General features: G+C 44.6%; 1 protein-coding gene and 1 non-coding gene across 5 annotated transcripts in view; both read right to left on the reverse strand.

Moving 5' to 3' along the window:
• LOC139549402 (eukaryotic translation initiation factor 4 gamma 1-like) overlaps nt 1–24,591 on the reverse strand; it is a 59,190-nt gene that overhangs the window by 13,139 nt on the left and 21,460 nt on the right. For 2 of the 4 annotated variants that reach the window (XM_071359881.1, XM_071359880.1), the window contains exons 9-14: nt 19,142–19,281; nt 4,117–4,233; nt 3,850–3,922; nt 2,690–3,589; nt 927–1,015; nt 492–678 (exon numbers count right to left, since the gene is read on the reverse strand). In XM_071359881.1, the coding sequence (XP_071215982.1) occupies nt 492–678; nt 927–1,015; nt 2,690–3,589; nt 3,850–3,922; nt 4,117–4,233; nt 19,142–19,281 (1,506 nt within the window). The remainder of the gene's footprint in view (nt 1–491; nt 679–926; nt 1,016–2,689; nt 3,590–3,849; nt 3,923–4,116; nt 4,234–19,141; nt 19,282–24,591) is intronic. The other 2 variants (XM_071359882.1, XM_071359883.1) reach the window with 1 other exon arrangement.
• LOC139549863 (small nucleolar RNA SNORA17) lies at nt 1,178–1,303 on the reverse strand. The gene has a single exon (XR_011669954.1). It is a non-coding gene; the product is annotated as a small nucleolar RNA SNORA17 (small nucleolar RNA).

Below are 24,591 nucleotides of genomic sequence, written 5' to 3' on the forward strand. Positions count from 1 at the left end.
TCTTAGGGCCAAGGTTCAGAACCCACTCTCTGCTTAGGGCCAAGGTTCAGAACCCACTCTCTGCTTAGGGCCAAGGTTCAGAACCCACTCTCTGCTTAGGGCCAAGGTTCAGAACCCACTCTCTGCTTAGGGCCAAGGTTCAGAACCCACTCTCTGCTTAGGGCCAAGGTTCAGAACCCACTCTCTTCTTAGGGCCAAGGTTCAGAACCCACTCTCTTCTTAGGGCCAAGGTTCAGAACCCACTCTCTTCTTAGGGCCAAGGGTCAGAACCCACTCTCTTCTTAGGGCCAAGGTTCAGAACCCACTCTCTTCTTAGGGCCAAGGTTCAAAACCCACCCTCTGCTTAGGGCCAAGGTTCAAAACCCACCCTCTGCTTAGGGCCAAGGTTCAAAACCCACCCTCTGCTTAGGGCCAAGGTTCAAAACCCACCCTCTGCTTAGGGCCAAGGTTCAGAACCCACCCTCTGCTTAGGGCCAAGGTTCAGAACCCACCCTCTTTGTACTGGTACTTCAGATCCCCGGGCTTGGGTTCAATGTTCTCTGCATCCAGTTTGTCCTCCTGCTCCTCCCACGTCTCATCCACCTCTGCGACGGCAGGGGTGGCGGCTGGGCGGGGCTCCTTGGTGTCAGAGGCAGAAGTGGGTGTGGCCTGCTCTGGCGGGCTCTGCACTACCTGCTCCTGGAGAGGGGGAGAGAAGAGAAGGGGGTGCGAGAGCGAGCGAGCGAGAGGGAGTGGCAGAGGAGGAGAGAGAGCGGGCGAGACAGACAGGGGGGAGACAGGTGGGGGGAGAGACCGAGGGGAAAAGAGAGGGGGGGGTAGATGAAAGAGTATTAGTCTATAAAACCAGGCATTCTTAAAACTTTGATATGACATGGCGTGGGTGGTGTATTTGATATGAATGGAGTAGGTAGTTTGTGTGAACGGACCTCCTTAAAGGCATCCAGGAGGTCTCCAACAGCCTCCTTCATGTTCAGATCCTTCATCTTCCTCTTCTTCTTAGGCTCAGAAACAGCAGCTACAAGCAGAACACCACCAACACAGTCAGACTAAACCTCTATGGACTGACACTCAATACCAATCCAACACTAGCACCCAAACCCTAGCACCCAAACTCAGAAATCAAGGTGGAGCGGTTACCACATTGACACCTATCCAAAGCTTTATTTTTATGGCTTTCTGTTGGCGCTATTATCATTCCAAGTACCCACTATTCTGTGTCCTCGGCGTAGACACAACCCTGTCACTCTGCCCCTCATGACACATGCTCGACAGACAGTCAGACTGCAACGCCTCAAGGGGCAGATCCTCCTAGCCAATGTCTTATCTTCACAAAGTGCCAAGGGGTAGGGTTAGGAATTAAGAAAGACAATGTGGTTGAATGACAGACAGATGGATCTAGATCAGTGGTTCCCAAACTTTTTAAATGCCCCTACCCCTTCAAACATTCAACCTCCAGCTGCGTACCCCCTCAGGTACCAGGGTCAGCACACTCTCAAATTGTGTTTTTCGCCATCATTGTAAATAAACCTGCCACACACACACACACTATACGATACATTTATTAAACATAAGAATGACTGAGTTTTTGTCACAACCCGGCTCATGGGAAGTGACAAAGAGCTCTTATAGAACCAGGGCACAAATAATAATAATCAATAATTTTGTTCTTTATTTAACCATCTTACATATAAAACCTTATTTGTTAATCGAAAATTGCGAATAACTCACCACAGGATAATGACGGGTATTTGAAAGGGTGAAGGGTGTGCTTGAAAGGATGCACATAACTCTGCAATGTTGGGTTGTAATTGGAGTCTCAGGCTTAAATAATTTTCCACACAGTTTATGCCTGTATTTAGTTTTCATGCTAGTGAGGGCCGAGAATCCACTCTCACATAGGTACGTGGTTGCAAAGGGCATCAGTGTCTTAACAGCACAATTTGCCAAGGCAGGATACTCAGAAATCTGGCAGTGGCTTCTGATTAAATTACATTTTCAGAGAATTTCGATGAGGCTCTCTTGTTCAGTGGACTGGAGGCAGGGCATGAAAGGGAAAACAAATCCAGTTGTTTGTGTCATCCATTTCATGAAAGTACCTGCGTAATTGCGCACCCAACTCACTCAGGTGCTTCACTATATCACATTTGACATTGTCACTGTACTGTCCAAAACATCTATCAAGCTGTCAGGCATTCCCTTGGCAGCAAGAGCCTCTTGGTGGATGCTGCAGTGTACCCAAGTGGCGCTGGGAGCAACTGCTTGCACGGGCGTTACCACTCCACTATGTCTCCCTGTCATGGCTTTTGCACCATCAGGACAGATACCAACATGAGCAGCAGCTACGTTTGGCTACATACAGACCGTTAGTGGAATTCCCACGAGAGAGTAACGGTTAATGTGATTGGATGTTAATTATTTGACTAGGCTACCTGTATTTGACATGATATTTTGCTTAACACTAGATGGTTTAATTTTATTTTTGGCAGTGAAACGAGAGAAAAAACCAAACCCAAATGTATAGCCCCGTTGGAAAATATAAATGGACTGTTTGAAAATGTGAAATAAATAAATAAATTGTAATCACATTTTTATTTGGTGTCCCCCTGACGGCATTGCCCCAGTTTGGGAATACCTGATCTAGATAGAGAAAAAGAAAGGGAGAAACAGTGAGAGTCAGACTGATACTGACCTTGCATAGAATTCGCCCCGGGTGGGGTGGTGCGCTGTGATGGTGGAGAGTCCATCTCGTCTTCCATTTGGTGAGGGGTTACCTCTGTAGTACTAGCAGTCTCAGCTAGGACCACGGGGGCAACGGTCGCCTGGACAACGGGGTCGGGCGTGACCGTGGCGGCGACAGACGCGGGTGCCTCCCTCTGTAATGGGGTCACCTCAGGCTCAGCGATGGGGCTGAGGTCACACTCAGACGACTCTGCAGAAACCTTCTCAGGGTCCTGGGGGCTAGGGAGCGGCAGGCCGTTGGGCAGCCGGAGCTCCTCTGGCTGGGCGATGGGAGACTCCAGCGGGGGTTTTGCTGCCTGGGGAGAGGGCATGGTGATGGACAGGGCTGATGGCTCCTCCTCTGGGAGTGGCTGGGTGGCAGACACACCGTTAGTGCTGCTGCTAGGGTTGGTCACTGGAGCAAGGGAAGGCTCAGGTTTAGATGATGTAGTCACTGCTCTAGCCTCCGTCACCTCTTTAATCTCCTCTTTCTTCTTCTTCACCTCCTCCTGCGTCTCCTTGGCGGCTGAGGGCTGCTCCTCGGCTGCAGGAGTGGGGCGGGGTTCAGGCAGGGGTGCAGGGTAAGCAGGCACTTTAGGGGCAGATAGGGCTGGAGCAGCGGCCGGGGCTGGTGCGTCCATCATGTCTGCAATGGGACTAGTTGAGGGTGGGGGGGTACCAGGGGCAGTAGTGTGGAGGGTGGTAGTTACCCGCGGGGGTGTGGGTAGGTCCTGGGGTAAGGAAGGGGATTTACAGTCCGTGTCTGGGAGTTTGACCTCTGTAGGGGCAGGGGCAGTCTTGACCAGTTCAGAGGTTTTAGACAGGGCTGGGGGGCCAGTGATGAGTGTGGCTGCAGGTTTCCCTCTGTCATCTGACGAGGAAAAGAGATGCTTGAGGATGTGGTCGATAGTACAATACTAATGTTAAAATATACCCTTGTCATTTGATAATTACCCACTTATTATCAATCCGTTATTAGATGGTCAAAATGCATGGGACCTTTCCAACGGAGCATTTTGTCTGTGTGATTTATTCAAATTCACAAAAAATGACTTCTATATACAGGATGTGAACCAATGAGAGACGGCCAGCTACATCCTTCAAGATCACCTGACCCCTCAGCCAACTCACCTGGTCTGACCACGACAGGTGTCACGTTTTCACCGTTGGCCTGGGCAACGGCTGGGCCCTCTGATCCAGATGACTAAAGGAGGGACAGAACAACAACACCCAAACATTAGGGAACGCGAGTGAACACAACCATATGACAGCCTTTTGACAGGTTAGAAACAATGGATGGGCAGACATTTTGTTTTCATATTAGACAGATACGTGACTGTATAGTAGCTAAAGGTGTGTAAAGGGATGATGGTTGGTGACGAGGGTACGGTAGCTCACCTCTGAAGAGTCGTCGCTCATCTGTGGGGGTGTGGGGGTGGTGCCACTGCGAGTGCCCCCTGACATAATCTCCTCAGTGATGTCTTTACCACCCTGGTTAGGGTCTCGTATTATGATCTGTAGAGAGGACACAAGACAACAGTGAGGGATACAAGAATAACAATATAGAAAAAAGGAGCGAGAGAATGCGTGAAAGCCTTAAAGAAAAACTTGTTATTCGCTCTAGGTTCATTCACTTTCTAAAGGAGAGGGAGAGCAAAAAAGAAAGAGCGAGAATAAAGGAGACAGAGGGGGAGGAGAAAGCTGAAGAGAAGAGCTGTCACAACTAACTGCTTTCTATGATGCTAGGCCCTGTTTCCAAAAGTCTTGTGTTGTACAGTAGGGCTGTGGCCTAGCAGCGTCTTCTCATTCAGCAGAGCTACATTTCTCACATACTGACACAAGAAACACCAGCCCCACAAACAGATTTCTACATGGACTGCTGCCTTGTTTTAGTGAATTCTTACCCAACAAAATTTGACAAACTCAACTTCAGCCAAGTGAACAAATTCCAGTGCATTTTCTTTGCTCTCGCCATATGATCACTCAAACTACACCAAGAAAACTAGACAGATTTGATGTTACTTAAAAGCACATCGTACAGTACTCCTTCAAACTTCTGAAAAACGGATTACTCACAAGGCGTGCCCTTACACAGAGCCACATGTTTTCTATCACAAACTCTCCTCTCTCTCTGTCACACACTTAGAGTTGTTAGCAACAGGCGTGAGCCAGCACATTCCCCCGCTGGTAGAGTCATTTACCTGGCACACGGACAGGCTCCAGAGTCCTTAGCAGGCCTCTCTCATCCTGGGGCCCGGAGTTGAGCTTTCGGCCTGGGAACACGCACGTAGCCTACTCCCTCAACAACTCAGTGAGCAGAGCCAACAGGGCAGAGCCTCGTTCCCAGCTCACACACACACGTACAGAACGAGCGAGAGAAGCCAGAGTGACTGGCCTTGTGGAGCTGCAGCACTGGAATGCAAGCGCCCCCGCCCACCGAACTACAGAGTCAAAGGGGGCCAAAGAGAGGGGGGGGAGAGGGAAGAGGGATTCCAGAAAAAAAAAATATATATATAAAAAAATATATAAAACTCAGCCAATAAGATCAGGGTAGTGCAAAAAAATGTATAAATACAAAATAAATGTTTCCTATCTCAGCTGCTTTTCTGTCATTCTGTGCACACTCCTAAATATTTCAGCCTCTTCCCGGGGGAGAGGGAGGGGCAGTGGATGGAAGAGGGGAGACGGGGAATGCCACAGAAGCAGCAGCAAAGACAGCGAGAGAGAGAAGGGGAGGAGATTGGTCAGCCATTGTGCTTCCGGCTCAGAGGGGGAGGAGAATGGAAGCCACGTGGAGCTGAGCTATGTGCTGACATGTCCTTTAACTCCCCCTTCCTCTACCCAGAGAGAGTGAGGAGAACATTTTTTTATGGAGAGCAGGGGAGGGAAAAAATACAGGCCAATGCACTGCTTGAAGGCAGTTGTTAACAAAATAAAAAAAATGGATACAATTACTCACATTTACAAGACAGCTACGACTAAGTAGTCTGCTTAGCGCGGCTGAAAAACAGCTTTACTCTTCATACTCTTTTGCCAGAATACCGGCAGACATTTTTGAAACCATATAGAAAGACACAGCGTGGCTCAGACAGACTGGCTGAAGCATGACTCACTGCGTGGCGTGCCGCTGCAGCGCTTCCTCTCCAGTCCCCCGTCTACCCTCCTCCTAGTGGGACTGGGAGAGTCTCTGAAGGACCTTGAGCAGCGTGGGACAGGACAGCTTTGCCGGCCAAAGTCCGCCACAGCAACCACAGCCAGCTGCATGCTCCCACAGCCAGTGATAAAGCAGCCAGGCCCACCGTACCATACAGAGCACAGATACACTGGAGACGAGTCCACCATTCTGAACACAGATACTCAATTCGATAAACCTAGCACATCGTAGAAAACAGACGCGCTGCAGACTAGATCAGTCTACCATAGAGCACAGTCAAACCTGATCAGCCAGGTCCACTTTAGTCAGATCAGCACAGGGACAAATCAGTTCAGTCCAACAGAGTGCAGTAGAACAAAAGGCAAACTTGATCAGTAGTCTGCCATTGAGGTACTAAGAAACCAGCCCAGCCAAGTCCACCATAGACAGTAGGACTGGGAATTGCCAGGGACCTCACAATACAATATTATGACAATACTTAGGTACCGATACAATACGAATTGCGATTCTCACGATTATATATACACAGTCGTGGCCAAAAGTTTTGAGAATGACACAAATATAAATTTCCACAAAGCCTGCTGCCTCAGTTTGTATGACGGCAATTTACATATACTCCAGAATGTTATGAAGATTGCAATGAATTGCAATTCATCTGATCAATGTCTTTCTTTGCCATTCAAATGAACTGAACCCCCCAAAAACCTATCCACTGCATTTCAGCCCTGCCACAAAAGGACCAGCTGACATCATGTCAGTGATTCTCTCGTTAACACAGGTGTGAGTGTTGACTATGACAAGGCTGGAGATTACTTTGTCATGCTGATTGAGTTCGAATAACAGACTGGAAGCTTCAAAAGGAGGGTGGTGCTTGGAATCATTGTTCTTCCTCTGTAAACCATGGTTACCTGGAAGGAAACACGTGCCGTCATCATTGCTTTGCACAAAAAGGGCTTCACAGGCAAGGATATTGCCAGTAAGATTGCACCTAAATCAACCATTTATCGGATCATCAGGAACTTCAAGGAGAGCGGTTCAATTGTTGTGAAGAAGGCTTCAGGGCGCCCAAGAAAGTCCAGCAAGCGTCAGGACCGCCTCCTAAAGTTGATTCAGCTGCGGGATCGGGGCACCACCAGTACAGAGCTTGCTCAGGAATGGCAGCAGGCAGGTGTGAGTGCATCTGCACGCACAGTGAGGCGAAGAATTTTGGAGGATGGCCTGGTGTCAAGAAGGGCAGCAAAGAAGCCACTTCTCTCTAGGAAAACATCAGGGACAGACTGATATTCTGCAAAAGGTACAGGGATTGGACTGTTGAGGACTGGGGTAAAGTCATTTTCTCTGATGAATCCCCTTTCCGATTGTTTGGGGCATCCGGAAAAAAGCTTGTCCGGAGAGTTGAGCGCTACCATCAGTCCTGTGTCATGCCAAAAGTAAAGCATCCTGAGACCATTCATGTGTGGGGTTGCTTCTCAGCCAAGGGAGTGGGCTCACTCACAATTTTGCCTAAGAACACACCCATGAATAAAGAATGGTACCAACACATCCTCCGAGAGCAACTTCTCCCAACCATCCAGGAACAGTTTGGTGACGAACAATGCCTTTAATAGCATGATGGAGCACCTTGCCAAAAGGCAAAAGTGATAACTAAGTGGCTCGGGGAACAAAACATCTTGGGCCCATGGCCAGGAAACTCCCCAAACCTTAATCCCATTGAGAACGTGTGGTCAATCCTCAAGAGACGGGTGGACAAACAAAAACCCACAAATTCTGACAAAACTCCAAGCATTGAGTATGCAAGACTGGGCTGCCATCAGTCAGGATGTGGCCCAGAAGTTAATTGACAGCATGCCAGGGCGGATTGCAGAGGTCTTGAAAAAGAAGGGTCAGCACGGCAAATATTGACTCTCTGCATCAACTTCATGTAATTGTCAATAAAAGCCTTTGACACTTATGAAATGCTTGTAATTATACTTCAGAATTCCATAGTAACATCTGACAAAAATATCTAAAGACACTGAGGCAGCAGACTTTATGAAAATGAATATTTGTGTCATTCTCAATACATTTGGAACTATGTGTGTGTACATACACATATATATACACACACACACACATACATACATACATACATACAGTGGGGAGAACAAGTATTTGATACACTGCCGATTTTGCAGGTTTTCCTACTTACAAAGCATGTAGAGGTCTGTCATTTTTATCATAGGTACACTTCAACTGTGAGAGACGGAATCTAAAACAAAAATCCAGAAAATCACATTGTATGATTTTTAAGTAATTAATTTGCATTTTATTGCATGACATAAGTATTTGATCACCTACCAACCAGTAAGAATTCCGGCTCTCACAGACCTGTTAGTTTTTCTTTAAGAAGCCCTCCTGTTCTCCACTCATTACCTGTATTAACTGCACCTGTTTGAACTCGTTACCTGTATAAAAGACACCTGTCCACACACTCAATCAAACAGACTCCAACCTCTCCACAATGGCCAAGACCAGAGAGCTGTGTAAGGACATCAGGGATAAATTGTAGACCTGTACAAGGCTGGGATGGGCTACAGGACAATAGCCAAGCAGCTTGGTGAGAAGGCAACAACTGTTGGCACAATTATTAGAAAATGGAAGAAGTTCAAGATGACGGTCAATCACCCTCGGTCTGGGGCTCCATGCAAGATCTCACCTCGTGGGGCATCAATGATCATGAGGAATGTGAGGGATCAGCCCAGAACTACACGGCAGGACCTGGTCAATGACCTGAAGAGAGCTGGGACCACAGTCTCAAAGAAAACCATTAGTAACACACTACGCCGTCATGGATTAAAATCCTGCAGCGCACGCAAGGTCCCCCTGCTCAAGCCAGCGCATGTCCAGGCCCGTCTGAAGTTTGCCAATGACCATCTGGATGATCCAGAGGAGGAATGGGCGAAGGTCATGTGGTCTGATGAGACAAAAATAGAGCTTTTTGCTCTAAACTCCACTCGCCGTGTTTGGAGGAATAGAAGGATGAGTACAACCCCAAGAACACCATCCCAACCGTGAAGCATGGAGGTGGAAACATCATTCTTTGGGGATGCTTTTCTGCAAAGGGGACAGGACGACTGCACCGTATTGAAGGGAGGATGGATGGGGCCATGTATCGCGAGATCTTGACCAACAACCTCCTTCCCTCAGTAAGAGCATTGAAGATGGGTCGTGGCTGGGTCTTCCAGCATGACAACGACCCGAAACACACAGCCAGGGCAACTAAGGAGTGGCTCCGTAAGAAGCATCTCAAGGTCCTGGAGTGGCCTAGCCAGTCTCCAGACCTGAACCCAATAGAAAATCTTTGGAGGGAGCCGAAAGTCCGTATTGCCCAGCGACAGCCCCGAAACCTGAAGGATCTGGAGAAGGTCTGTATGGAGGAGTGGGCCAAAATCCCTGCTGCAGTGTGTGCAAACCTGGTCAAGAACTACAGGAAACGTATGATCTCTGTAATTGCAAACTAAGGTTTCTGTACCAAATATTCAGTTCTGCTTTTCTGATGTATCAAATACTTATGTCATGCAATAAAATGCAAATTAATTAATTAAAAATCATACAATGTGATTTTCTGGATTTTTGTTTTAGATTCCGTCTCTCACAGTTGAAGTGTACCTATGATACAAATGACAGACCTCTACATGCTTTGTAAGTAGGAAAACCTGCAAAATCGGCAGTGTATCAAATACTTGTTCTCCCCACTGTATATACATATATATATTCAATACTACGATTTCATGTTTCAAACATATTGCTCACTACACAATGTGTAGAAAACACTAGGAACACCTGCTCATACAATGAATCCAGCGACCAGGTGAATCCAGGTGAAAGCTATGATCTCTTATTGATGTCACCTGTTAAATCGATTTCCATTAGTGTAGATGAAGGGGAGGAGACAGGTTAAAGAAGGATTTTTATAAGCCTCGATACAATTGAGACATGGATTGTGTATGTGTGCCATTCAGAGGGTTTATGGGCAGGACAAAAGACGGTGCCGATAGAGATGGTCGCCTCGCTTCGAGTCAAAAACTGTAATATCCTATGTTTCACGGAATCGTGGCTGAATGACGACATGGATATTCAGCTAGCGGGATATACGCTGCACCGGCAAGATAGAATAGCACACTCCGGTAAGACGAGGGGGGGCGGTCTGTGCATATTTGTAAACAACAGTTGGTGCAGGAAATCTAAGGAAGTCTCTAGATTTTGCTCGCCTGAAGTAGAGTATATTGTGATAAATTGCAGGCCACACTACTTGCCTAGAGAGTTCTCAGCTATACTTTTCGTGGCTGTTTATTTACCACAACAAACAGATGCTGGCACTAAGACCGCACTCAGTCAGCTTTAAGGAAATAAGCTAACAGAAAACCACTCATCCAGAGGCGGTGCTCCTAGTGGCCGGAGACTTTAATGTAGGGAAACTTAAATCAGTTCTACCAAATCTCTATCAACATGTTAAATGTGCAACCAGAAAAAAAACAAAATTCTAGATCACCTGTAATCCACACATACGCGTACAAAGCTCTCCCTCGCCCTCCATTTGGTAAATCCGACCACAACTCTATCCTCCTGATTCCTGCTTACAAACAAAAATTTAAGCAGGAAGCACCAGTGACTCGGTCTATAAAAAAATGGTCAGATGAAGCAGAAGCTAAACTACAGGACTGTTTTGCTATCACAGACTGGAATATGTTCCGGGATTCTTCCGATGACATTAAGGAATACATCAGTCACTGGCTTTATCAATAAGTGCATTGAGGACGTCGTCCCCACAGTGACTGTATGTACATACCACAACCAGAAGGAGAGGCTGACTAACCGGTGTCTAATATACAGAGGTCGACCGATTAATCGGAATGGCCAATTAATTAGGGCCGATTTCAAGTTTTCATAATTGGACATCGGTATTTTTGGACGCCGATTTTGCCTTCTTATTTTTTTTTTTTACACCTTTATTTAACTAGTCAGTCAGTTAAGTCAGTTAAGAAAACATTCTTATTTTCAATGCCGGCCTAGGAACGGTGGGTTAACTGCCTTGTTCAGGGGCAGAACGACAGATTTTTACCTTGTTAGCTCAGGGATTCAATTTACATTTACATTTAAGTCATTTAGCAGATGCTCTTATCCAGAGCGACTTGACTAGTCCAACGCTCTAACCACCTGCCTCACGAGGAGCCTGCCTGTTACGCGAATGCAGTAAGAAGCCACGGTAAGTTGCTAGCTAGCATTAAACTTTTTATAAAAACAATCAATCAATCATCATCAATAGTTATAACTACACATGGTCGATGATATTACTAGTTTATCTAGCGTGTCCTGCGTTGCATATAATCGATGCGGTGCGCATTTTCAAAAAAGGACTGTTGTTGCTCCAACGTGTACCTAACCATAAACATCAATGCCTTTCTTAAAATCAATACACAGAAGTATATATTTTTAAACCTGCATATTGAACTAAAAGAAATCCAGGTTAGCAGGCAATATTAACCAGGTGAAATTGTGTCACTTCTCTTGCGTTCATTGCACGCAGAGTCAGGGGTATATGCAACAGTTTGGGCCGCCTGGCTCATTGCGAACTAATTTGCCAGAATTTTACGTAATTATGTCATAACATTGAAGGTTGTGCAATGTAACAGGAATATTTAGACTTATGGATGCCACCCGTTAGATAAAATACGGAACGGTTAACGTATTTCACTGAAAGAATAAATGTTTTGTTTTCGAGATGATAGTTTCCGGATTCGACCATATTAATGACCTAAGGCTTGTATTTCTGTGCGTTATTATGTTATAATTAAGTCTGATTTGATAGAGCAGTCTGACTGAGCGATGGTGGGCACCAGCAGGCTCGTAAGCATTCATTCAAACAGCACTTTCGTGCGTTTTGCCAGCAGCTCTGCTGTTTATGAAATCAAGCCTATCAACTCCCGAGATTAGGCTGGTGTAACCGATGTGAAATGGCTAGCTAGTTAGCGGGGTGCGCGCTAATAGCGTTTCAAACGTCACTCGCTCTGAGACTTGGAGTAGTTGTTCCCCTTGCTCTGCATGGGTAACGCTGCTTCGAGGGTGGCTGTTGTCGATGTGTTCCTGGTTCGAGCCCAGGTAGAGGCGAGTAGAGGGATGGAAGCTATACTGTTACACTGGCAATACTAAAGTGCCTATAAGAACATCCAATAGTCAAAGGTATATGAAATACAAATTGTATAGAGAGAAATAGTCCTATAATTCCTATATTAACTACAACCTAAAACTTCTTACCTGGGAATATTGACGACTCATGTTAAAAGGAACCACCAGCTTTCATATGTTCTCATGTTCTGAGCAAGGAACTTAAACGTTAGCGTTCTTACATGGCACATATTGCAAATATTGCACTTTTACTTTCTTCTCCAACAATGTTTCTGCATTATTTAAACCAAATTGAACATGTTTCATTATTTGAGGCTAAATTGATTTTATTGATGTATTATATTAAGTTAAAATAAATGTTCATTCAGTATTGTTGTGATTGTATTTTTTTGTAATAATGACAATCAGAAAAATAAAATAAAAATCGTCCGATTAATCGGTATCGGCTTTTTTTTGTCCTCCAATAATCGGTATCGGCGTTGAAAAATCATAATCGGTCGACCTCTACTGTATATAGCCTTGCTACTCTTATTTTCAAATGTATTTTTACTGTTGTCTTATTTCTTTACTTACCTACACACACACACACACCTTTCCTTCGCACTATTGGTTAGAGCCTGTAAGTAAGCATTTCACTGTAAGGTCTACTATACCTGTTTTATTCGGCTCACGTGATAAATAAACTTTGATTTGATTTTAGGAAACTGTGCAGTATTTTATTATTTCTTACAATGTTACCACAGGAAATCTTAAATCTTATTACATACAGCCGGGAGGAACTATTGGATATAAGAGCAACGTCAACTTACCAACATTACGACCAGGAATAAGACTTTCCAGAAGCGGATCACCTGTTTGGACCACCACTCAGGACAAAGTACCGAATCCCAGAAGCCGACCCAAAACAATAGCGCCGCAGACGGAGCGGCCTCCTGGTCAGGCTCCGTAGACATGCACGTCGCCCACCGCTCCCAAATACACTACACGCAAATGTCCAGTCTCTAGACAACAAGTAGATGAAATTTGAGCAAGGGTTGCCTTCCAGAGAGACATCAGAGATTGTAACGTTCTGTTTCAAGGAAACATGGCTCACTCGGGATATATTGTCGGAATCGGTTCAGCCAGCAGGCTTCTTCCATGCATCGCGCCGACAGATAAACTCCTCTCTGGGAAGAGGAAGGGCGAGGGTGTACGCGTCACGATTAACGACTCATGGTGTAATCCTAACAACATACAGGAACTCAAGTCCTTCTGCTCACCCGACCTAGAATCAAATGCCAGCCATATTATCTCGTCAGTTATCGTCACAGCTGTGTACATTCCCCCTTGACAGCAGACACCAAGACAGCCCTTAAACAAAGCAAATTTGAGAACAAGGCTACCTAAATTCTATCAGCATATTGATTGCACTACGCACGGGTGTAACACTCGATCACTGCTACTCTAACTTCGGCGATGCATACCCTCCCTTCGGGCAAATCCGACCATGACGCCGTCTTGCTCCTACCGTCTTATAGGCAGAAACTCAAAGAGGATGTACCAGTGACAAGAACCATTCAACGCTGGACTGACCAATCGGAATCCACGCTTCAAGATTGTTATCACGCGGACTGGGATATGTTCCGGTCAGCCTCAGATAACATCTATACGTTGACTCGGTGAGTGAGTTTATAAAGAAGTGCATTGGAGATGTTGTACCCACTGTGACTATTAAAACCAACCCTAACCAGAAACCGTGGATGGCTGGCGGCATTCGCGCAAAACTGAAAGTGCTAACCTCCGCATTTAACCATGGAAAGAGATCTGGGAATATGGCTGAATATAAACAGTGTTGTTATTCCCCCCGCAAGGCAATCAAGCGAAATACCGGTACAGGGACAAAGTGGAGTTGCAATTCAACGGCTCAGACACGAGACGTATGTGGCAGGTTCTACAGGAAATCACAGACTACAAAAAGAAAACCAGCCATGTCACAGACACCGATGTCACGCTTCCAGACAAACTAAAGACCTTCTTTGCCTGTTTTGAGGATAATACAGTGCCACCGTCAGCCCCCCTCTCCGTGGCAGACGTGAGTAAGACATTTAAAGGTGTTAACCTTCACAAGGCTGCTGGCCCAGACAGCATCCCTAGTCACGTCCAGAGCATGCGCAGACCAGCTGGCTGGTGTGGTCACGGACATATTCAAATCGCTCCCTATCCCAAACTGCTGTCCGCACATGATTCAAGATGGCCAACATTGTTCCTGTACCCAAGAAGGCAAAGATAACTTAACTAAATGACTACCGCCCCATAGCACTCACTTCTGTCATCATGAAGTGCTTTGAGAGACTAGTCAAGGATCATATCACCTCCACCTTACCGGCCACCCTAGACCAACTTCAGTTTGCTAACCGCCCCAACAGATCCACAGACAATGCAATCGCCATCACACTGCCCTATCCAATCTGGACAAGAGGAATACCTATGTAAGAATTAGGGATGCACAATATAAAAATCGGTGATTATATCAGAATCGGACGATATTAGCTAAAAATGCCAACATCGTCCGATGTCTAGTTTAACGCCCCGATGTGCAAAACCGATGTCAATGCTGACGTGCATACCTATATAACGTAATGCCACCACGTAAAATTTTGCGCAATACGTGCAACACAGCATTCCTAAACTAGCCCACAATGTCTACTGTGTGGATCGAGCAGTCAACAAGTCAAACAGTCATTTGAAAGAGTAACAATATTTCAGTGAGACGCAAAGTCGAAATCGATTAAAGCCAAGATAATGGAATTCATTGCCCTTGACAATCAACCGTTCTCTGTCGTGGGTGATGTTGGCTTTCGCCGACTGGTCGAGCACCAGTACACACTACCGAGTGAGCTATTTTTCAAATGTTGCCATACCGGAGTTACACAGTAATAGCGTCACTGCTATTAGCTTCACGACATACATACTACGGAACGCCGTTTGGGTCTTTGCGTGTCAAAAAAAGATACAGTATCACTGTCAAAGCTGTACAAAAAAAGTCTGCAAACAAGCAAACACCGGCCACGAACGATGTGTTTACAATACCGCGTTGGTAATAAAGCATCATTTGTTCGACCGCAACTTCTGGGGTAGCTAGCTTTAGCTTGGTACCTAGCTAGCACTAATACAACCAACCTGAAAATGATGACCAGTAGAACCTGCAGTCATTTACATTATTCTTAGCAATGATTTAGGAATCCTTGTGGAGTAACTATTACCTAGGTTGCCACTTGTTGTTCGACTATTGAAATTGTACTTCAGTTCATGAAAATAAATAGCTAGTCAGCAACTTAACTCTGTTGCCCAAAGCTAACGTTATAAACTGCCAGCTAGCTTCATCTGGCTAGTGAGGCTCAACCATACTGGGTTGTGTTGGGAAGCTAGCCACAATAAAAATTTGCCACAATAGTGGAATTTACAGTTTGCCTTCAAAATAAAAAAGTGTGTCATTGACAGAAATGCAAATTAATACAAATACTAGAATTATGCCATACTTTTATTTTGAAGGCTAACCGCAAAGTTCACTATTGTGGCTAATCCTTAGAGGCTAGCTTCACATAGAAGGGTCCGACCACCATTAATCAAATAAGAACTGTCTTATAAATTAGGGTTATTTTGAATGACACCTAGCTATAGTTAGCTAGCTCACTATAGCTACTGAAACAGATGTGTTATTTGACACGTCAAATAGTGTTATTTGACGTTTATCTTTTTTGACACGCAAAGACACAAACGGCGTTCCATAGAAATCCTGGTTGAGAATGAAACAAATGAACAAATGAACGATGAAACAGCACAGCAAGTAAGTGAAAGAAATAGGTTTTGATTAAGTTTTACTGGTAATGGGGACATACGTAAATGCCAACAAAATAACTTTTTGGTCAGTGTGGTGTGTGTGTAACCTTTATTTAACTAGGCAAGTCAGTTAAGAACAAATTCTTATTTACGACGCTGGGCCAATTGTGCGCCGGATGTGATACAGCCTGGATTCGATCCAGGGACTGTAGTGACGCCTATTGCACTGAGATGCAATGCAGTGCCTTAGACCTCTGCGTCCATGTGTGTGTGTTAACTATTTAACTGTACTAGAATGCTGAAGAAGGATGCAAAACTTATAAATATCGGCATCGTTTTTTTGGGCGATGACAATATCGGAATCAGTCAAAAATGTCATATCGGTGCATCACTAGTAAGAATGCTGTTCATTGACTACAGCTCAGCATTCAACACCATAGTACCCTCCAAGCTCATCATCAAGCTGGAGGGCCTGGGTCTCAACCCCACCCTGTGCAGTTGGGTCCTGGACTTTGACGGGCTGTCCCCAGGTGGTGAAGGTAGGAAACATCTCCACTTCGCTGACCCTCAACACTGGGGCCCCACAAGGGTGTGTGCTCAGCCCCCTCCTGTACTCCCTATTCACCAACGACTGCGTGGCCATGCACGCCTACAACTCAATCATCAAGTTTGCAGACGACAACTGTAGTGGGCTTGATTACCAACAACAGCGAGACAACCTACAAGGAGGTGGTGAGGGCACTCGGAGTGTGGTGTCAGGAAAACAACCTCTCACTCAACGTCAACAAAATGAGATGATAGTGGACTCCAGGAAACAGCAGAGGGAGAACCCCCCCCTATCCACATCGAAGGGACAGCAGTGGAGAAGGTGGAAAGCGTCAAGTTCCTCAGCATACACATCACAAACTGAAATGGTCCACCCACACAGACAGCATGGTGAAGGCGGCGCAATAGCGCCTCTTCAACCTCAGGAGGCTGAAGAAATTTGGCTTGTCACCCAAAACCCTGACAAACTTTTACAGATGCACAACCGAGAGCATTCTGTCAGGCTGTATCACAGCCTGGTACGGCAACTGCACCGCCTTCAACCGCAAGTCTCTCTAGAGGGTGGTTCCAGCTGCACAACACATTACTGGGGGCAAAATACCTGCCCTCCATGACACCGAAGGCACAGGAAGGCCAAAAAGATCATCAAGGACAACAACCACCCGAGCCACTGCCTGTTCACACCGCTACCATCCAGAAGGAGAGGTCAGTACAGGTGGATCAAAGCTGGGACCAAGAGACTGAAGAACACCTTATCAAGGCCATCAGACTGCTAAACAGCAATCACTAACTCAGAGGCTGCTGCCTATATTGAGACCCAATCACTGGCCAATTTAATAAATGGATCACTAATCACTTTAAACAATGCCGCTTTAATAATGTTTACATATATTACATTACTCATCATATGTAAATACTGTATTTTACACCATCTATTGCACCTTGCCTATGCCACTCGGCCATCGCTCATCCATATATTTATATATTCTCATTCACCCCTTTAGATGTGTGTATTAGGTAGTTGGGAAATTCATTAGATTACTTGTTAGATATGACTGCACTGTCGGAACTAGAAGCACAAGCATTTCGCTACACTCACATTAACATATGCTAACCATGTGTATATGTGACCAATAAAATTGGATTTGAAAATATTTAAGTGTCTTTGAACTGGGTATGATAGTAGGTGCCAGGAGCACCGGTTTGTGTGTGTCAAGAACTGCAATGCTGCTGTTTTTTTTCCACACTCAACAGTTTTACACGTGTATCAAGAATGGCCCACCACCCAAAGGACATCCAATCAAACTTGACAACTGTGGGAAGCATTGGAGTCGGCATCCCTGTGTAACACGTTCGACATGCCCCGACAAATTGAGGCGGTTATGAGGGAAAAACGGGGTGCAAATAAATATTAAGGTGTTCCTAATGTTTTGTAACATCAGGGTGCCTGCTGTAGAGAGACAAGATATAAAAAATTAAAAAAGGTGATCACTCATAGCTAGCTCACTATTTAAAAATAAGACGAAGAACAAGCTATAGGATGAAAAATACAGTAGTGTTGGCACAGGTACACACATTTATTTTACAAATAGTTACTTTGAGTCAAAGTATCAATATAATATCATCCAAAACAATATTGTGATATGGGGTTCCTTGAGTGGTGCAGCGGTCTAAGGCACTGCATCGCAGTGCTAGAGGCGTCACTACAGACCCGGGTTCGATCCCAGGGTGTATCACAATCGGCCGTGATCGGGAGTCCCATAGGGAGGCGCACAATGGGCCCAGCGCCGTCCATCATTGTAAATACGATTTTTTTCCCAAAACCGACTTCCCTAGATAAATAATAAATTATGTAACTATTGTTCCCCCCATCACTAATAGACAGACCAGATGAATCCAGACCAACTGAGGACACCTGCACCAACAGCCAGAGAAGAGGCACATCAGTACTACAGCCCTAAAGAACATGTTCGAGTCACATCAGTTTAGTGTTACAGTTCATCAAGTGAAGGTCCAGAGTTATCTAATTCAAATCACTGACTGAACATAAATCACGAGGAATAGGCCCATCTAGAATCCTCCCTGGACAATTGCAACACTACCCACATCACAGTGTTTATCATCATCACACAAGCCCAAGTCCTGTCACATCCACCTTTAAGAGCGTAGGTCAGACAGACAGACAGGAAGACACAGTAGCTGTAGACCAAAACTGCACCGTTAACCTTCACAGTGGATGATGGGGAAAAGGCATTCGTGTTGAACACACCTTACTGACTGAAACTATGCTTGTTTAAAAAAAATATTGACACCCTTTATTAGCACAGTCCTTCCCTTCCTTTAGGGAGAATCACTGGTATTTAAACGCTGCTCTGGTTGATCGGGAAGTTTGACTGTATAACATCAGGCCCTTAATGTCTCTTGGCGTTTCCAGTTCTGTTACCTGTCCATTCTGGGATGAGGATACCTGATTGTCTACCTAAGTAGAGGTGTAACATGGCCTGGCCTGAGGTCCTGCAGTTAGTGCCACTGACCACGGCATACCAGAGTGGGCATGGGTTCCAATCCAATGCACTGACTACCAGAGTGGGCATGGGTTCCAATCCAACTCACTGACTACCAGAGTGGGCATGGGTTCCAATCCAACTCACTGACCTGGTACTCCTCCTATCTGTTCAATAAAACAATATGAAAGCAGTAAAAAAAAGAAGTATTGTAGAGGTGGGACGATGAGTTTACCTGTACCTGTTTGCGCTCCCTTTTGGGCTGGATCTGTTGCTGTGGAGGTAGTTGCTGCTGCTGGGGTGGAGGGTTCATGATAACCGGAGCAGCCGGCACAGAGGGCGTGTACTGCTGTTGGGCTGGGTAGTATGCCCCTGCTGTGGACAAAAGAGAGACGTCCCAAACACTTAAACTAGCATGCATGTATACTGAACAAAAATATAAAAAACTCAACATGCAACAATTACGGAAATATCGCTGAGATACCGTTCCTATAAGGAAATCAGTCAATTCAAATAATTTCATTAGGCCCTAAATTCTTGGGAGCCAGGCCCAGCCAATCAGTGACCTTTTCCACACAATAGGGCTTTATTACAGAGAAATATTGGCATTTACGTATGTCCCCGTCACCAGTAAAACAATCAAAACCTATATTTCTTTCACTTACTTGCTGTGCTGATTTGTTCAGTCGTTTCATTCTCAACCAGGATTTCATCATACATGTCAAGTAGTGAAGTTCCAGCTCTGTCTGTCTGTGGCCTCTTCCTCGGTGCGCAGTGTCACTCTGTCCGTTTCCATCCTATCCAGCTGTCTCACATTTCAGGTAAACCGTGTTTCTTGTCTGCATCGAAGTAGCTGTCCTTGTACCAAGCATCGAGCATGGTGGCGACACAGTAAAGAGGCTCAGAGTGAATGCCACCGAATCGCTTGTTCACAGCCTCTAGTAGAGTACTTTTGCAAGTTAACCTCACGGTCAGTGTTGGCAGTTTTTTTAACAGGCGTTTCAATGCCATGACAGAGGGTATCACGTCTGCTGCAGACGCAGGTGATGAGCTTCTTTCTCCAGTCAGTTGTTCGAATGGAGCAAGGAGTGTGTTCATGTTTCCAAGTTTCAAACATGTTCTCAAATGCCATTGCAATGGCAGCGGTATGAGAACCAGCAGTCTTGAGCATACAATATGGCTTTCCTCAGTACGAAATCCTTGTCGACCCACTGTGCTCATGCTTATGGGGCTGATATCGTTGGTCCAAATGTCAGTCGTGAAGCTAATAGCAGTACTGTGTAACTCCGGTAGGGCTAGATCTGAAAAAAAGCGCCTACTCGTGCTCGACCAGATGGTGAAAGCCATCATCCACGACAGAACGGTTGATTGTCAGGTCGCAGTTGTAAATCAGAACTTGTTCTCAACTAGCCTACCTGGTTAAATAAAGGTTAAATAAAATAAAATTGTCAAGGGCAATGAATTCCATTATCTTGACGTTAATGGATTTTGCCTTCAAGTTGTCTCGCTGAAATGTTCTTACTCTTTCAAATGACTGTTCGACTTGAACTTGTTTAGTTATTTGAAGTGCGCTTAGTTTTTACTGCTATTATTCTAAGTAGTCGCTGAACGTCTGGAGGTGATACACTTTCAAATGAGTAATTAGGTTTGTGGTATTGAACTATTTCACTTTCTCCCCTCTGGAAATAATAGCAGCACAAACGTTGCATATGGCCTTTTTATCTTCCTTTGAAACTTCGAAATAGATCCACACAGCTGACATTGTGGGCTAGGTTAGGAATGCTGTGTTGCACGTGTAGCGCTGTATTTTCGTGGCGTCATCAACCTACATTATATAGGTATGCACGTCAGCTTTGACATTGGTTTTGCACATCGGCGCTAAACTAGACATTGGGCCGATGCCGGCATTTTAAGCTAATATCGTCCGGTTCCGATTAGCTTACTGATAGATCGTGCATCCCTAGTTCTCGCTTCTCAAATTACAGTCAGATGTGTCAGACAGAACGTGGATCGCCGTTTCATATTCTTTCCTACTCTTGCTCTCCTTGCTAGATATTACACACATGTATGGCTTGGCAGCAAATGTCATCGCCATTGAGCCATCTCTCATATTAGCAGTAAACAGCAACAAGTGATGTGAGCGATATAAAAAGGGAGCATTGTTACAGCCTTGCTCTAACCAATTGTAGCAGTAGGATCAAGTTACAACATGCCCATTTCTTGAAATTAATTTGCCAATTAAGTTATTTCGAATTCTATCCTGGCAGTGGAGTAGTTTAGAGCGGTGTCCTGACAGCTGGAAAAAAATAACCCCCCGAACACGGATAATGACTAGCGCATCCATAATAACAAATCATAGATTTTTTGTCGTCACTGACCTACACACACCCCATAATGTGGAATTATGCTTTATTTTTTACAAATTAATAAAAAGTTGCAATGTCTTGAGTCAATAGGTATTCAACCCCTTTGTTATGGCAAGCCTAAATAAACATTTGCTTAACAAGTCACATAATAAGTTGCATGGACGATGGGTTGAATATTTTACCGGTATTTTACAAAATGTTGCATCCCGAGAATAAATCCCTTTTCACCCGGGTAACCCGGTACTTCCGGGTAACCGGAAATATCATTCTAAAAGTATTATAAAGCATACACGTTTGGATTTGATTACGGCTTTGATTAGCATGGAAACTCAAACCTGATGTTACCTGAGCCTGATGAGCAATATATTAAAATACATTTCATGAGCCCTACATTAAAGACATTTAATGAGACAAAGCCCAAATTATTGTGCAGTTATCCAATACATGACATAGGCACATTAATCATGACAGAAAAATATAAAAGCCCATTGACGTAGCTAGCTATATGCTCTCTTGGGTAAATAAATGAAACTAACCAGTAGGCTAATCTTTGAGTGTGTAAACTGTACTGTATTATATGGACTGGAAAGACGAATCATTAAACCATGATTAAGCAAAACAGAACATCAAGAACTTCAAGGAGAGCGGTTCAATTGTTGTGAAGGCTTCAGGGCGCCCAAGAAAGTCCAGCAAGCGTCAGGACCGCCTCCTAAAGTTGATTCAGCTGCGGGATCGGGGCACCACCAGTACAGAGCTTGCTCAGGAATGGCAGCAGGCAGGTGTGAGTGCATCTGCACGCACAGTGAGGCGAAGACTTTTGGAGGATGGCCTGGTGTCAAGAAGGGCAGCAAAGAAGCCACTTTTCTCCAGGAAAAACATAATGGACAGACTGTTATTCTGCAAAAGGTACAGGGATTGGACTGCTGAGGACTGGTGTAAAGTAATTTTCTCTGATGAATCCCCTTTCCGATTGTTTGGGGCATCCGGAAAAAAGCTTCTCCGGAGAAGACAAGGTGAGCGCTACCATCAGTCATGTGTCATGCCAACAGTAAAGCATCCTGAGGCCATTCATGTGTGGGGTTGCTTCTCAGCCAAGGGAGTGGGCTCACTCACAATTTTGCCTAAGAACACAGACATGAATAAAGAATGGTACCAACACATCCTCCGAGAGCAGCTTCTCCCAACCATCCAGGAACAGTTTGGTGACGAACAATGCCTTTTCCAGCATGATGGAGCACCTTGCCATAAGGCAAAAGTGACGAAGTGGCTCAGAAAACAAAACAATTATATTTTGGGTGCATGGCCAGGAAACTCCCCAGACCCTAATCCCATTGAGAACTTGTGGTCAATCCTCAAGAGGTGGGTGGACAAACAAAAACCCACAAATTCTAACAAACTCCAAGCATTGATTATGCAAGAATGGGCTGCCATCAGTCAGGATGTGGCCCAGAAGTTAATTGACAGCATGCCAGGGCGGATTGCAGAGGTCTTGAAAAAGAAGGGTCAGCACGGCAAATATTTACTCTTTGCATCAACTTCTTGTAATTGTCAATCAAAGCCTTTGACACTTACGAAATGTTTGTAATTATACTTCAGTATTCCATAGTAACATCTGACAAAAATATCTAAAGACACTGAGGCAGCAGACTTTATGAAAATGAATATTTGTCATTCTCAAAACTTTTGGCCACGACTGTACTTTGTGCATGACACAAGTAATTTTCCCAACAATTGTTCACACAGATTATTTCACTGTATCACAATTCCAGTGGGTCAGAAGTTTACATACAATAAGTTGCCTGTGCCTTTAAACAGCTTTTAAAATTCCAGAAAATAATGTAATGGCTTTAGAAGCTTCTGATAGGCTAATTGACATAATTTGAGTCAATTGGATGTGTATCTGTGGATGTATTTCAAGGCCTACCTTCAAACTCAGTGCCTCTTTGCTTGACATCATGGGAAAATCAAAATAAATCAGCCAAGACCTCAGAAAAAAATTGTAGACCTCCACAATTCTGGTTCATCCTTGGGAGCAATTTCCAAACGCCTGAAGGTACCACGTTCATCTGTACAAACAATAGTACACAAGTATAAACACCATGGGACCACGCAGCCATCATACTGCTCAGGAAGGAGACGCGTTCTGTCTCCTAGAGATGAACGTACTTTGGTGCAAAAAGTGCAAATCATCCCAGAACAGCAGCAAAGGACCTTGCGAAGATGCTGGAGGAAACAGGTACAAAAGTATCTATAGCCACAGTAAAACGAGTCCTATATCGACACAACCTGGAAGGCCACTCAGCAAGGCAGAAGCCACTGCTCCAAAACCGCCATAAAAAAGCCAGACTACAATTTGCAACTGTACATGGGGACAAAGATCGTACTTTTTGGAGAAATGTCCTCTGGTCTGATGAAACAAAAATAGAACTGTTTGGCCATATAGACCATCATTATGTTTGGAGGATAAGGGGGAAGGAAGCTTGCAAGCCGAAGAACACCATCCCAACCGTGAATCACGGGGATGGCAGAATCATGTTGTGGGGGTGCTTTGCTGCAGGAGGGTCTGGTGCACCTCACAAAATAGATGGCATCATGAGGGAGGAAAATTATGTGAATATATTGAAGCAACATCTCAAGACATCAGTCAGGAAGTTAAAGCTTGGTCGCAAATGGGTCTTCCAAATGGACAATGACCCCAAGCATTTTCCAAAGTTGTGGCAAAATGGCTTAAGGACAACAAAGTCAAGGTATTGGAGTGGCCATCACAAAGCCCTGACCTCAATCCTGTAGAAAATGTGTTTGCAGAACTGAAAAAGCGTGTGTGAGCAAGGAGGCCTACAAACCTGACTCAATTACACCAGCTCTGTCAGGAGGAATGGGCCAAAACTACTTATTGTGTGAAGCTTGTGGAAGGCTACCTGAAACATTTGACCCAAGTTAAACAATTTAAAGGCAATGCTACCAAATACTAATTGAGTGTATGTAAACTTCTGACCCACTGGGAATGTGATGAAAGAAATAAAAGCTGAAATAAACCATTCTCTCTACTATTATTCTGACATTCACATTCTTAAAATAAAGTGGTGATCCTAACTGACCTAAGACAGGGAATATTTACTGGAATGAAATGTCAGGAATTGTGAAAAACTGAGTTTAAATGTATTTGGCTAAGGTGTATGTAAGCTTCCGACTCCAACTATATATATATATATATATATATATATATATATATATATATATATATATATATATATATATATATATATATATATATATATATATATATATATATATATATATATATATATATATATATATA

This window comes from Salvelinus alpinus, chromosome 22 (genome assembly GCF_045679555.1).
Source record: "Salvelinus alpinus chromosome 22, SLU_Salpinus.1, whole genome shotgun sequence".
NCBI lineage: Eukaryota > Metazoa > Chordata > Actinopteri > Salmoniformes > Salmonidae > Salvelinus > Salvelinus alpinus.